The sequence below is a fragment of the Urocitellus parryii genome, chromosome 9, assembly GCF_045843805.1.
Source record: "Urocitellus parryii isolate mUroPar1 chromosome 9, mUroPar1.hap1, whole genome shotgun sequence".
In the NCBI taxonomy this organism is placed as follows: domain Eukaryota; kingdom Metazoa; phylum Chordata; class Mammalia; order Rodentia; family Sciuridae; genus Urocitellus; species Urocitellus parryii.
In genome coordinates this window covers 9,527,057-9,543,238 of record NC_135539.1, presented here as the reverse complement: position 1 = coordinate 9,543,238, position 16,182 = coordinate 9,527,057, and the positions used below count along the sequence as shown (strand labels likewise).

At 43.2% G+C, this 16,182-nt stretch overlaps 1 protein-coding gene across 2 annotated transcripts in view; it reads left to right on the top strand.

Annotated features, from left to right (window-relative positions):
• The window catches only part of Cpped1 (calcineurin like phosphoesterase domain containing 1), a 91,361-nt gene extending 77,006 nt beyond the window's left edge, over positions 1-14,355 (top strand). For both annotated transcript variants that reach the window (XM_026385545.2, XM_026385544.2), the window contains one exon: positions 13,644-14,355. In XM_026385545.2, coding sequence (XP_026241330.1) covers positions 13,644-13,870 — 227 coding nt within the window. In that variant the 3' untranslated portion in view covers positions 13,871-14,355. The remainder of the gene's footprint in view (positions 1-13,643) is intronic.
• Positions 14,356-16,182: the final 1,827 nt, after the last annotated feature.

The window sequence follows — 16,182 nt, the reverse complement described above, 5'->3', positions numbered from 1 at the left end:
TGGAGGGCTGAAAGGCTCTGAAACCACCTGCCGTCCCAGGTTAGGGTATTTATTATCAAAATACAGAAAGATATCCAACCATCTAGATTTTACCCAGCAGAAATAGTTTTCAGGATTTCGGAGTTCCTCCGACAGACTCCTGTGTGAGGAGTGAACGTGAGCCTGGTGTAGATCCTTGGTGGGGTACTGCTGCAGGGGTGCATGTGTGTTTATCATCTAGAATATACATATTAACAGTGTATCTGGGAAGGACACCTGAACTTCCAAGTGGGAAGAGGGCTTTCCAGCAATTTCCTTCCCTCTCCCATTTTTTATTTGATGTTCTATATTTTCACAATATTTCCTTGTATTTCTAGCAATATTGTATTGTTTTTTCTCTACTTTTTATTCAGAAATGTTTTTAAGTTTACAGAAGAGTTGCAAGAGTGTGGATAGTGAATAGAACAAATGTGTACCCTTCACCCACGTTTACTTGTTGTTAACACTTAACCCCAACTGCTTCAGCCCTTGTTTGTGACAGCTGCTGTCTACATGTTTATCCTTTTCTGATCTGTTTGAGGGTAAGCTGTGTGCATCATGTGTCTTCTTATTTCTCTTACAAAACATACCCCACAACATGAATATACTTTCTTTTACTTGGTTCATTTAACCATTTATCTCAGAAATCACTCCACTCTCAGTATGTAGATTGTCCTTGTTCTTTTTCATGGCTGCAGTGTGTTTACTCACACTGCTATAGTTTATTCATCTGCTCTCTTAAGATATGCATTGCTTTTTTTTTTTTCAGAGCAGATACTGGGGATTGAAGCAAGAGGTGCTCTACCACTGAATACCAGCACTTTATTTTTTGAGAAGGGTCTTGCTAAGTTGCTCAAGCTGACCTTAAACTTTTGAGCCTCTTTCTTCAGCCTCCTGAATTTCTGGGGTTACAGGTGTGTCACCGCAATGCTAGATATGCATTACTTTTGAAGGCAGCAAAGCAATAATGGAAAGAGCAAGTAGCTCCAGCCACAGGTCTTTGTTATATTTAAAGTGGATGTGGCAGTGGAGAAGTCAGGTGGCTAAGGAGCCCTCAGTCTTGTTACTTAGCTCCCATTAGAATCTTTCTATATCTTATCATTAGAATAATGAAATATCATGAGGTCCAGCCAAAGTAACTGTTAGGTTGGGGTCTCTAGCAGGAAACCCAGAGACAGGGATTGGGGTTGGCTCTCGGGGACAGAGAGTGAGGAAATAAGACAGAAAAAGCACAGGAAGTTTGGTCTTAACCATCACATGAGTGCAGCCTGATCCACAGGGCTGTAGAACACTAATGAAACCATACAGGTGGTCCCACCATAGGGCAAGGACTGACCCCAGCCCCACCCCATGCACAATAATACATTTTAGAAATGTTGGAAGAATTGTAAATAATATAGACTGGCCCATAGCAGGTCTTCAGTAAATGATAGCTATTATTGTTGCTATTCCTTTTTGATGGTTTATTTGGGTACCAGATTCAGTTTATCTGTCTAAAATTAACAATTCAGTGGTTTTTAATCTATTTACAGAGCTGTACATTAACACCAGGATCTATTTTACAGTATTTCCATTACTTCATAAAGCAATCGTATACTCTGTGGTAGTCACTCTCCAGTTTCCTCCCAAACTTCTCTCTCTGGCTCTAGAAATGTGTCTCTATGGTTTGCCTGTTCTCAACATTTCCTATGAGTGGAGTCATTCATTATACTGTTTGAGGACTGGCCTTTTTGCCTGTCATTTAGTCATTGGTGTGGCCTCCCCATCCCCTTCAGTAGGAGAGTGCTTCTGAGAAAAAGGCAGCTGTGGGCCCATAGCAGCCAATCCTCCCAGCAGCAGGAGGGTGGCTACACCAGCCTCCACAGAGGGCCTGGCAGGGACGCCAACAGTGTCCACCTTAGTAAGCCACATGAAAGGGCTGTGTTAAGAGTAAGACATAAAATTTATCCAGTGTCGTGAAAGAACAAAGGGTAACAGTTTCTCAGAAGTCTATAAAAAATTAAGAACTAATAAATGATTTAGCAAGGTATAAGATTAACAGGCGAAAATCAATTGTATTCTTATATGCTATCCGCAGACAGTTGTTACTAGAAATTGTGAAAACAATTGAATCTCCAGTGGCACCAAAAGACATAAAATCTTAGGAAGAACAAATAATGTCAAAGCCCTCTACCCTAAAAACTACAAAACACTGATAAAATAATGAAAGAAGGCCTAAGTAAGTGGAAAGATAGACCATGTTCATGGATTGGAAGACAAGGTTCTTAATAGGCATTTTCCCCAAGGTGATCAAAATTCCAGCCGCTTCACTTATTGTCCGAGTCGACAAGCTGATCTAAGCAACCATAATAGCCAAAATAGTTGGATTGGATCAAAGTCCACCACCTCCCCCCTTATTTTCTAGCAACAATAGGCATTGAACCACAAGCAATAGGCTTGTGCACACCAAGCAGGTGCTTACCACTGAGCTAGACTCCAGCCCTTGAGTTATTTTTTTAAGTGGTAGGATTTTGACACTCTTTATTTAAAGTAGATAAAGAAGTCTAACCTTCAGGCAGTTGCTCTTATTTGTAGTATAAATGAACTGCCTTGTGTTTCTTTCAGTGGTGTTCCTTGCATGGCAGATACACTCATCTCACCCAGTTGGAATGGCATCCATAGTTTTATAAACTAAATTACAAGTCACTCTGTTGTTGTTTTTATTTTTGAGATGCAGAGAAGCTTCCATTTTTTTTGAAGAATCTGGAAATTTGGGCTAAACTTTGATGGACCAAACATAAATTTTTAATGGCATGCTTTTCTCCACTGCTACTGTTGGCCCTCCTCTTGTTCTTGTAAAGCTTAAGTGGTTCACAGCCATGTCCACAAGGTTGCATTTTTTCCACATGTTCACTCTATAGAAGAGGGCAGAGTTTCATAGCTGAGACAGAGCCTGAAAAGAGGAATGACCCTCAAAAGAGGTCTCATGGAAATATCTGTAAGGTCCCATTCAAGTGCACACACATGTGGAGCTGGGAGGTTTAGACCAGGGAAAGCCTGGACCGGAAGTGCTGAGATGCTTGGTGCTCAGGGCAGGCAGGAGGACACACCTGCTCCAGCACTTTTTAAAGTCATTTCCATTTCAGCCAGTCTTAGCTCTCTGCGGCCCTGGCCTCCCTTTTTCTGTGCCCCTGCCTCCCCTGTCCTTTAGCCCAGCCAGAATCCAAACTGGAATCCCATGTGCAGACTTTCACTCTCCTCCCCTTGAAAGTGCTCAGAGAGTCCGTCAGAGGATTGAAATGCTAGAGAGAGAATGTGGATGCTTGGCTGTGACAGGCAGCAGGAGCCTCTGTTCATGTTTGGCTCCCCTGCTTCCGAGGCACACCTGACGCTCCTGCTTCACTCGTGGTGTTCCCCAGGCCTGGTGTGTCTATTTTGCCTCCACTGGGCAGCCATTTCAGTTAAGAGCCCTGACTGGGGCCAGACCCTGGGTTCAGATCCCTGCCCTGCCTTTCACAGTCCCAGTTAAGCACCAAATGTCTCTCAATGTCCATTTTCTCATCTGTGAACCTGGGATAACAACCTCACCCCTTCAGAGGGAAATTGTGGGGAACAAATGAGTTAGAAATGTTAAGTGTCTAGAATGATGCTTGGCAGATAATGAACACCCCAATATTATTATTACTACCGCCACAGTCACGATCTCCTTCAGGTCAGTCAGAGAACTGGAAGAAGTGAGTGTACCTTTAGGTCAAAGCCTCCTCCTCCAGGGAGCCTTCTAACAGGCCTGCAGCACCATGGTCTTTGGCACTTTGCACCTTTAACATGATGGACAGGGTGTGTACTTCTGAGTCAGCCTGATCCCAACACGCATCCTATCTATGTGACCTTGTAAGGCACCTAACCTCTCTGTTCATCATGCCTTCATCCATGTCATGGGGATAATTTCTTCGTTGAGGGGTCCTCATGAGGCTTAAGTGAGATATTGCACATGCCAAGTGCTCAGCTCATCAGGAGATGTTCAGCAAATAAAGCACTTTGAAATTGTGTTGTCCCTTTCTGCATCTGTTACGAAGAATTCTTTCCATCACTACCGGGCTACAGACCTTGAGGGGTTTGTTTTGTTGTTTGGGGGGATTTTTGTGTGTGTGTGTGTGCCAGGGACTGACTGCAGGGGCTCTTGATCACTGAGCCACATCCCAGCCCAACTTTGAGCTCTTGATTGCTGGGAAAGGTGGGTCTCGCTGCACTTTATTCACCCTGGCACCAGAAAGGGGTTCAACACTGAAGACACAGCCTCCTGCCTTCCCCATCCCCAGAGATCCTGGAAGGGCCCTTCCTTCCTGCACACTCCTAGCCCCAGGCAGTGGGGCTCCAGGAAAGGCACATAGCAGGGAGACTCTGTGAGTGGTTACGCTGAGATGTAGAGCCCCAGATGGTGAAGAACCCCCCCAATGGGGCCGAACCAGGCTTAGCCAGATCTCATGTTGGCAGCCTGTGCCTCCCAAAACTGAGATCACCCGCCACTCCCTTGCTTCATGGCCATTGCTGGCGGCTGGCCGGGGTTGCCGCATGCCTACCCCCTGGCTCCCTGCTGAGCAGACAGACTCCTCTCCACAGTCTTTATACCCACTTTCTATAGGGTCACATCCAAACTCTCTTTTTCTTTCTCTTTAAATGAGTCACATTCTTTTTCCTTACAACTGAGGCGGAATAAATGAGTGCAACTAATGATTTACAACACAATTTTCACTTCTGTAGCTGGCAATGTAAAGATACATAACATTTCCATAAATGTGTACTCATGCTGGATAAAAATAAAAGGTGTCCAATTAGAACTTGCTTACATTTTTCAGGCCCAAGTCAGTTTTTCACATCAGAATTGTACTAAGTAAATTTCTGATATTAGAATAATAAATTATACGGAGATGATATCCCAATCCTCTGACTGGTTTGAAGTGAATTTGAATCAGGGTGGCTTAAAAATGGCTTTTTGGTATCCTCCTGACATGATACTATGAAGAAATAAATATGAAGCTGATGCCATAGAAAACCATCCCCTGCGGACACAGCAGCTGTCTTTGCAGGAAATTCTTCTGGCAGTAATTTAAGATGTTTGTCATCTCCTTACAGCAGTTCATAATTCAAAGACAATCTTTCTGTAATACTCAATTACGGAACCACAGAGGCGTGTCGGCCACAGATGACCGATCAACAGCCCAAATGGAAATTTTGCTCAACTGCTGAAAACACCACTAAAATCTGTCCCCCTCTGGGAGGCCACGATTGATTAACACATTCCGGACTCCATTTGGTCATGAATCAGCGCTTCTCTCTCAGAGGCTGGTAGGAAGCTGAGGTGGGTGAAACGTCCTAACAAAGCGAGGTCCCTATGCCTGGAAGTCACAGGAGTGTAACCTGGACAAGAGCCTGCATGTTGCAGAGCTCAGAGCCAGGCTGGACCTGGGCCCTACTCCAGCAGTGAGAAGCTGGCCCTGCCCTGAGAAGCCTCCTGGGGGGAGGATGGGTTGTCAGCATGTCCCTGCTCCCCTATAGACCTCTGCCACCCTTGAAAGGCGTTGTCATTATTCATCTAATAGACAGGAAACAGTAGCTCTCAAGGTGAAAGGTGTATCCAAGGTCCCAAAACAGAACAGAGCCTGAGTCTGCACTGCAGTCAAGGGCAAGGCTTCCGACATCCTGGTGCCCAAGTTCTGAGCTAGCTATGTGGCTTCGTGTTGGTTTCTGAGCTTCTGTGGGCCTCAGTTTTCTCACCTAAATAGTACAGATACGAGCCCTGAGACCAAGGTCCATTGGAAGGATGCAGTGGGATGAAGGCTGGAAAGGATTTCATGTCCTGCATGACACGAGATATGGCTGCTGCTCTGCTCCATCCAGGCCCACTCGTGGTCTGCTCTGCCTTGGTACCTGACCATAAGGAGTAATGAAGGCCAGACGAGAACATGTTCAGGTTCAAAACTCCTGGGCTTTCAAGAAGGTTAGAGATAGACCCAGAAACTCCTATCACCAGATACTGGTTCCAACCCAAGAAGCAGCTCCTTCACTCCCCCACGCAAAATTGTGTTTATACTAGACCAGCCAGGAACATGCCAGAACCTTGAAAGTAGCACCAGAGTCCAGGAGAACGGGTGTATCAATCTTCCAACTTTTGAGACCAACTTCAGCTGTCAGCCTGACCATTCCTTTGTAAACCTGTCACATGTTCATTGCTTGATTTCTCATTCAGGACCCCAAAATGTTAGTTCCTTATTGTAGAAAGGAGAAATCTCTTCTGTGAAGAGGCAAAAGGATCTGAATACCTGTGGTACGTACTAGCAACTTGACCCAGCCCTCCTCAGGCATGCTTGCTACTCTGAGGATCCTCATCTGGTCATATTGTCTGTGTCTTAGGACTTAACAATAAGTGGTGAGACTAAAAGTAAGAGGGCAGGGCATGTTCTTACAGAGCAGGGCAGCAGTCCAAGGTTCAGGGAGCTCTGCCCTGACCATTTTGGGCCACCTGACCAGTCACCTCTAATGCTCCATCTCTACCAGTGCCAGTGAACATGAAATTAAAATGAGTTTTTGACACTAATTCCTGCTAATGTGCACTTATTTCAAAATTGCCAGGTATTCTTTACAAAATAGTGCAGTTTACAACTATGAGTTAGGCATAAAGAGACAAATTTCATAAGCATAATTTAGCATACAAAATATTTACTAATGCTAAATGTTTTCCTTCCAGCCACTCACAGCTCCCCAGGGCAAGTGTCATCTCACTCCCATTGGGGCCTCAGACAACACAGGCCTGAGGCTTTGACACCCCAGAAAGGCTACCAAGGAAGCAGTCGTTTACACACATACACACACACACACGCACACACACACACACACACACACACACACACACGCACGCACGCACACACCCTGTGCAATCAGGAGCTGTTCTCCCTCTGTGGCAGGGACTCAGCAGGCACCCAGCCCAGCAGTTCCAGCTGCGCTTTTGAACCACACAGCTCTGGCCCTAGAGTGATGTGCCTGCATGACCCCTTTCCTTGGTTCCTCGGGCTGCCCCATCTTTGTTCATGTCTCCTCGATGTTTTGTTCCTGCTCATTGATCAACTTGTGATCACAGTAAGCATTACAGTAATAAAGGCAGAGAGTGGTGCCCCTTGCTGGGCTCGCCTGTCCCACTGGAGGCACAGATGCATGCCTGCACCCTCTTCTGTAGACATTGTCTTTATTTTGCAAACATAGGAACACTTTTTTTTTTTTTTTGCAGCTTACTATTCATACATAATATCATTGGTGCCTTGCAATGCCAGTGCATGTAAATCTAAATCTATCTCTTTCCTTATCTGAAGTTTTGCTTTCCACAGTTTTTAGTTACTGTGGTAAACTGCAGTCTGAATTATGAAATGGAAAATTCTAGGAAGAAACAATTTATAAGTTTTAATTTCCTGCCGTCCTGAGTAGCATGATGAAATCTTGCCTGGCACTGTTCTGCTCTGTCCCAATCTGGATGTGAATTGTCCCTTTTTCCAGTATCCACACTACATATGCCACCCAGACATTAGTCATTTAGTGGATTTCTTGGCTGTAAGCTCAACTGTTATGCTACTGTGGTGCTTATGTTCAGGTAACCCTTGTGCAAGGATGCAAAGGGGGCACCAGGACATAAAACATGGAAGGACAAATGGTGGCTCTGGCACTACATGGCAGCGCTGCTGAGCATGTGGGAAAAACCTATTGTGTATACAGCTCAGTTTCAGGTACCCACTGGGGGTCTTGGGATACACCCCCTTGAGTAAGAGGGGACTGTGAGCATTCAGCGGTATCCCCTAAGTGAGCTGTACAGACAGTGGACGTTGTCCTGTTTATGCCCACAGACCTGACACACACCTCGGGGCTCTTCTCGAGGAATGTCTGAAGAATAAATTGCCACTGAGGTGACTTTGCTGGGTGAAGGGGAGATAGTAAAATGTGAAGCGGCGTTGCCACCTTGCCCCCTGGAGTGGGTTGCGGTGGGTTGTGGTCTAGTAAGTGGAGACAGCCCTTCTCTCCACCCTGGCTGTTTCAAGAGGGAAACTGAGTCACCTTCCTCTGCACCTGCAGGGTTGCACCTCAGCGCCACACATCTACACCTGCCTGCAGGGGAGGCTCCCGGCCTTGCTAATTGGCAAACGTGGCTGCAGCCCCAACAGCTCTGTTTCAGGTCTCCCGATTCCTACCACAGAGCAAGGGCTGTGAGCCGCTCAGCTTACTTGCCTCACGCCTTTTTCTCTTTCTCCTCTTACCCTCCTTTTTTCTCCTTTCTTTCTCCCTGGTCTCTTTGTCTTTTTTTTTTAATTTTTATTTTTTAACCAGCGTTCTTAATCTCTTATCTGCTTTCTTGTTCCACAGAGTGGAACTTGTGAAAATTCTTCCAATCCTGGAATAGAAAAAGAACATGAGAAAAAAAAAAACTAAGGGCATCCGTTTATGGACTTGAGTTAATGTCTTCCATGTTGATTCGTTCGCTGGAAAGTATGCACCACCCTAGCACAAGATATTCATAAATGGGGAGACAGGGTGGGAGAGAGATTGGGATTTTCTGTATTATCTTTGTAACTTTCATTTAAATCTGAAGTTGTTCTATTTTTCAATTTTAATTTTTAAAAGCCTGGATAAATTACATTTGGTCATCATGTCTCCTTAGGCTCCTGCCGGCATGGTTTCTTCCTTATATTTGATGGTGACCCTGATGGTTTGGAGGAGTACTGGTCAGGTGTTTCACAGGATGTCTATCTTCAGGAATTTTCTGTTTCTGGTGACTTGAGTGGAGTGGTGGGCTTACAGGAAGAGGACCCAGAGGTGGAGGACCCACTTCATCACAGCCTTGCTGGAGTGCACAGACTCCTGTGAGCTGTGCTGCGGGTGTCGTCCAGCTTCTCCACCATGGGTGCTTTTTTTAAACCCCCTCTTTGTACTTTGTGAAAGGAAGTCAGCACATAGCCCACTCCGAAGGGGTGAGGAGCTAGGCTTTCCTCCCAGAGTGAGGAGTATCTACATAAAACATTTGCCTTTCCATATGGGAAATTTGTTCTTCTTTCTTCCACTTATTTATTTATTCAGTCATTCATGTCAGCATGGATTTGTGGAATTTTTTAATACTTTGGATCGTAATTCAAAAAACTAATGTATTTTGTTGCTCAAATTATTAAGCCTAGACTTGAGGCTCCTTCACTGATTGCTGTGTCCCTTTGACATACCCCAGCATTGTGGAGTGTGAGTCTTGAGCACTTCCTTGCTAATGGCAGTGCAAGATGCCTGGCTCATCTCGTGTGTTTCCTGCCCTGGTCCTGTCAGGGATCCAGAGTTCTTTTTATTGGGGAATGGTTATAGTAGCCAGGATCTGTGTACTAAGTATACTCATTGCCCTGTGTCCTTGCTTCCCACAGTCTCAGTAGACAGAAAGGAAGTGGATCCTGGATCCTGGCCTGAGTTTATATACTTCTATAAATGTTTCTGTGTGCAGCCATCTGCATTGATTTCAGGCAAACATGATTTTATACTGATGTTTCCAGCTCTAATCCATAACCACGTGGATCATTTTAGCCTCCTCTCCCATAAATTTTTTTCTGCATTTTTTATTGAGCTATAATCCAGATGCCATAAAATTTACCCTTTAAATTCAGTGGTTTTAGTACATTCACAAGGTTATGTAACCATCACCACTCTCTAATTGCAGGCCATTTTTACAATTTCATAAAGAAACTCTATACTCATTAGCAGTCATTCCCCACTGCCTCCACCTCTGGCAGCAGTGATCTAATTACTACCTCTGTACGTTTGCCTATTCCAGACCTTTCATTTACATGGGACCATGTATTTTGTGGCCTTTTATGTCTGGCTTCTTTCACTTAGCATGATGTTTCCAAGTTTCCTCCTTGGAAACAGGAGGCATCAGGCATTATAGCAGACATCAGTACTTCATCTCTTTTGATAGCTGAATACTGTCCCATTGTATTGGCAGATCACTTTTGTTTATCCATCATCATTTAGTGGGCATGTGGTCTGCTTCCACTTTTTAGCTATTATGAACACTGCTGCTATAAACTTATGTACAAGTTTTTGCATAAATGTATTTTCTCATTTTTCTTGGGTCCGTACCTAGGAGTGAAACACTGGATTGTGGCAACTGTATACTTCATATTTTGAGGAATTACCAGAGTGTTTTTCCACAATTGCTGTGCCATCTTACGTTCCCACCAGTTCAAATTTCTCCAAAGCCATGTGAATACTTGCTTTCTATCGGTTTTATTATAGGCATCCTAATGGATATAAAGTGGTTATCTCATTGTGGTTGTGATTTCCTTATTAAGTATCTTGAGTGTCTTTTCTTGTGCCTATTGGCCATTTGTATTTTTTTTTTTTTTAGAGAAATGTCTGTACACCTCCTCTGCCCATTTGTTAATTGGATTGTCTTTCTAGCATTAAAGTTGCAAGACTTTTTCATATGTTCTGGATATTAGACCCTTATGATTTGCAAATAGTTTCTCCTATTCCTTGGTCATCTTTTCTTCCTTTCTCCCTTTCCTTGGTAATGTTTTTTGAATCACAAAAGTTTTTAATTTGACAAAAATGTAGCATACTTACTAATTTATCAATTTAGCCAATTTACCTAGTGTGCTAATTTGGTTGCTTATGCACAAATATTTTTTTAAGAATATGACTATACATTTTTTCTAACATACTACCAAGTTAATCAGTATTTTCTAACAAAGATGATCCTTTATACCTTTAATTTTCCTTTGAACTTTCAATCTTGACATGTTGTTTGAGTTTTTAATTTCACTTTTAATATTAAATAGAGATTTTTAAAAAATCAGTAGTTAATTCAGTTTGCCAAAATATTTTATTAGAATTAACTCCTTGTGTTTTAATACTTCATCCTTTCCTCTGCTGAAATAGGAGTAATAATTAGGAGTAATAATTCTTTTAGTGATGATTTGGGAGTATTGAACTCTTAGTCTTTATATTTATAAGCATATCCTTATTTTGCCCTCAGACTTAAATGATAGTTAAGCCAGGTATGAAATTTTAGGTTCATAGTTATTTGCCCTGAGCAATTTGAAGGTATTCAAATTGATTCTGTCATTGCCGAGATATCTACTCTCTAACTGCCATTCCTGTGTAATATCTTCACCATAATATCTTCTTAAGGTTTTCTTTTTTCTCTTTGATATACCATAATTTTACTACATTACATGTCAATATGAAATAATTTTTATGTCTCCTACCTAGTACTTTTTATCTGAGGACCCACAAGTTCCTCCCTTTTGGAAAATTCTCTGGTATTATTTTTTAAAATTCTTCTCACTGTTATTTTCTCCTTTCCCTTTTTCCAATTCCTCTTAATCGTCTGTTGGTACCTCATTCCTCTCCTCACGTTCTTTGAACAGCTTCATATTGCTTGTATCTGGGTCTCTCTGTTGTCTTCTAGCTCATTTTCCCCATTCTCCATTTTGGTTCACTAATTTTCCTCTTTGACTAGTGTCCAATCTATAATTTATCCCATTTATTGAGGGTTGTTTTTATTTAAATTTTTAATGGATCTTTTATGTCCACCATTTTAAAATTTTTATTGCCTATTTTCATTCAGTTTTTCCTGTTTTGTTTCATAACATTTTCTTTTTATGGATATTAGTCCTTCATTAAGGATTCTTGGACATCAACATATTGATTTTAAATACTTTCCAGACAGATTCATGTAGTTAATTTCATTTGAAGTTCGTGATGGAAGAGTTTATGGATTGTCTTGTTTAGCATGAGACTGCTTCACGGGTGGTAGAATGTTTTATTGCAGGTTTGATTTGAGGACTAGATATTCTTTTGTTTCTGTTGTTGTTGTTTTTGGTTTTGTTTGTTTGTTTTTCTTTTATTCTCTCTTGACTAACATCTCCGTGTCTGGTGGTTTTGGTCACATTCTCCTGACCCCTTCCCAGACCAGGCCTCATAATGGAAGTGGAGTAATATCAGGGACACATGGGTCAGTACATAGATGTGAGCCTGTGTCTGTCCTTCCTCGGGTGGTGAGGAGCCCTGGCCCAATGGTGTGCTGCAGTCACTTCCTGCCAGCTTGTTAGAACCAATTGTTAATTTTATATGTGGGAGGGGGATTGAACCTGGGGCATCACCCATGCTAACATGTGTTCTACCACTGAGCTACACCCCCATTCCCATGATTATTAGATCCTAAGGGATTTTGCAAACTGGTTATTAAACAGCTTTTAATTTAAGAGTAAATTATTTAACTTCTCCATTAAATTACAGTTAGCACTCTGTACTTAACCAACCACAGATCAAAAAATAGTTTTTGGAAAATGACATCTATACTGTACATATACAGATTTGTCTCTTGTCATTCTCCTACAAACAATACAGTATGACTATTTACATAACATTTACACTGTACTAGGTGTTACATGTTATCAGGAGGTGCTTTAAACTAAGCAGGATGTGCGTTGATTAAACAAAGACACCATGCGGCTCCATGTGAGGGACTCGAGCATCCTGGATATTGGTATCCCTGGGGGATCCTGAACCAAGCCCCCATGGATATTGAGAGATACTTGTAGATTAAAAGGCAAAGGTCATAAATACTCAGAATTCATCATACACTCTAGTTCTTTTGCTACTACGACTTGTCTCCACTGCCAGGGTGGTTTACAGCTTCTGCAGCTGTGTGGTGGAGACACTGTAATGGTGTGATGCTGAGCATCCGTCCCTCCCCACCCCAGTTCAGTGACATCGAGTTGGCAACCCGACAACCTTGACTGGAGTATTCACACTGGAAATTCTCAGACCTGGCTAACAGGTCTCCCCACTCACACAGCTTCTGAGCACTGCCCAGCATGCCACTGCCCCATCCCTGAGTGGCCGGTCCTTCCATCTCCTGTAAGCAGAGCTCCCCCACCAGCCCGTGTCAAGCAAAGGCCTGTGTCATTCCCCTTCTCAAGAAGGTGCTTTCCACCTCTGACTTTCAAGAGCTTAATTCCAGCCACATTTTTGTCTCACTCATACTTTGCCTTTTTGTACGGATATTTACTGTGTTGCTGAGCCTACTCATGTCCTTTGGTTTTCTTGGGTTTCATCTATCGTGGCTGTAAGTTTGGAGCAGAGGAGGGTCATCAAATATTGAGTGAGTTCTGCTCTCTTGATCAGAACATGATAAACATTTTCTGAAGTTTTCGTTATCTTTGCAGTGCCAGGCATTGAACCCAGGCTTCACACGGGCTGGACAATGCGCTCCACTGAGCTCCCAGCCTGTCAGCACTATGGCTGTGCACGCATGGCCACTGTCATGGGGATATCAACTTGGGTTTTCTTCTCTCCTTTGTCTCTTCCCAAAGTCACTCACCTTATCTTTCTTCTCTCATCATGTTCATTCTTGTCCTAGTTACAATAAACTTATTAATAATACATTGTTTGTATGAATTATCCTTGAAAAGATTCTGGATGTCACATAGGCTGCTTCCTTAATTACACACAAAATAATGTTATGCATTTAATATAACAATGTTCACAGAATAACACCGGCGCCCCCCACCCATGACCCACATGGGAATCCTGGGCCCCCTAATGTCCTGTTTCCTTCCTTGCAGGTGTCAGAGCTGTGTTCTCAGGCCACTACCACAGGAATGCTGGGGGCACCTACAAGAACCTCGACATGGTGGTATCATCTGCCATCGGATGCCAGCTGGGCAAAGACACCCATGGGCTCCGAGTCGTGGTTGTCACCGCTGAGAAAATTGTTCACCGATACTACAGTTTAGATGAGCTGAATGAGAAAGGAATAGAAGACGATCTCATGGAGCTGATGAAGCAGTAGTGAGCCTCCCTTGGTGGTCTGTCCACCTTCCTCTTCTATAATATTTTGATTTTGTTTTGTTTTTACCAGAATCAGCAGCAGCACACAAGTCAGCCCCTGCTGGAATGTAAAAGTGGACCAGGCAGGGTTGTGAATTTACATCCTTTGGCATAAACCAGAGAGCAGGAGCCCATCCTAAATTATATTAAAATAGAGCTGCCTTCTGTTGAAAAGGAGAGAAGGAGCCTGGAAATAATTTTTAGTTATTATGACATTAGACTGTCTCTGGCTGTTTGTGTAAGCTCTCCTAATGGTGTATTTCTCAGCTCTGCTTTTGAATTAGATTGTTTCTGGCAGTGCCTGATCAATGTTTACCTATTGACCTCAGTCCCAACTTGGTATTCACATGTGATCTTTGATAATTCCTTGAACAAACTGCATCTGATTATATTAAATTGTGGTCATGACTCCCCAAAATGCTAGGCAAAGCAAAGGTCATCTCCTTCCCTTCCTGGCAAAACAAATAGCTGTCTCTCATATTACGAGCCATGGAGACTTATTTTAACAAGGAGTCGAGTACCCCTTCTCATTGTTAAATTCTAAGACTTCTGGTATTGCTGACAGTAGAACCAGAATACAGTCAGTACACATCAGGACTTGAGTTGGCCTCCCTGGTGGCTCCAGAAGTCACCTTTGCACATACATTGCCATTTACGAAACTCATCCAGAAGCCGAGCACCGAGGCATGTGAGGTCATCCACAGCCCCTTGTGTTCCTCCACATTCGCACTCGGTGCTGCAGTGGGTCTGCAGATAGGTGTTTCGTGAGACCGGAATGCCCCACAATTAATGAACCTCTTAATTGCATCTGCCTCAACAGAAAAATTGATGCAAAGATCTCAGAAGAAACAAACCAGAAATTCTGGTGGGGCCAAAACAGTGTGTCTAGCCACACCACATTGACACTGACTTCGATTCGGTGCACCAGGCAAGTACCCTTGACCAAAGAGCCAGGCTGCCTAAAATGAGCATCCTTTTCCCATAATCTGCTCTGCTGCATCTTTGCACTACTCCTGGCCACTGTGTACTTTCACCCACATATTCTTTCTCAGCAATTGTCCTTGTAGACACATAGCCAGGTACTCCAAGTTCTGCCAGGGAACTTTTATAGTATTCTGCAGTAGCATTTAACAGTCCTGAACTGACTTTAAAAACTGACTGGTTACAAATGAACTGCAAAGTCCATTAAATTAAAAAACTTTCCTGTTAAAAAGTTTTAGTCAATGTAGCAAAACTGTGAGAAATTAAATAGAAAGATAATTGGATATGTAAATTCATAAGGAACAAAAGACGAGAAGTTAATTATACCACACATTGGTGACACACCATAGCTCATTGTTATGCAGCACAAGAAAATTGAAAAATATTCAAAACTAGAATGCTCTTGTAGTGTTTTGCTGCATTCTTGTTTTGTGTTCATTTTTCTTTACAACAGATGTGGATAGAAGGTCAGAAAGTGAGTTCAACCTGGGACATAACTAGTAAGCCACTTGTTTGAGACCTGGGACCTGGGGACTCTTAGACTATAAACACAGGGGGCTTTGACTCCCCAGGAAAAATGGGAAGAGTCTGATCACAATGGATTGTAGTCTTGTTCTCCGTCCTATTCCATGTGCTGAATGGGGGAGATGTAAAGTAATGGGCAATGATGTAATGGACATGCAGCTTGGTAAATCCCCATCCCCAAAATTGGATAAGTAGAAGAACTGGTTCACAACACTCCAAGCATATATGCTAAGTAAGAGGAGTACTGTGAAATCCCCACTATCTTTCAAGTTATGAGACCACGAGTCCCACAGTGGTGAGACGTTCATCATGAAGTCAGGAAGTATCCCCATGGGTGCACATGTGTCCACATACCAGATAATTGATTGTCAATTCACTTGGAATATAAAAATGAAGGAAGAACTATGTGAGAAGAAAAAACATATGCTTTGTCCTGTGAAAAATAATAAAAGGCTTGACGAGCATGCGTGCTGTTGTTCTGAGTGTTTATGTGTTTCGGGGGCTTTGGTTCAAAAGGGTGGAGCGTGTGGCCCAGGCCACCAGCTCAGCAGTGGGAATGGACCAGGATGCAAGCAGTCCACCTCTGCAGCCCACGCTCCTTCACTACCCTCTCCTTGGAGAATGTCTTTTACAGCCGAGCAGTTGGTACCTGCTCAGCTGTGCCACACACCACTGTGTTCAGGGCCCTGACCACCTTTCCTGGGCAAGAATCCAGCGTCAGCTGGAGGCCTGGGATTTCACGCTGGGATCTGCGGAGCCCAGACCAGG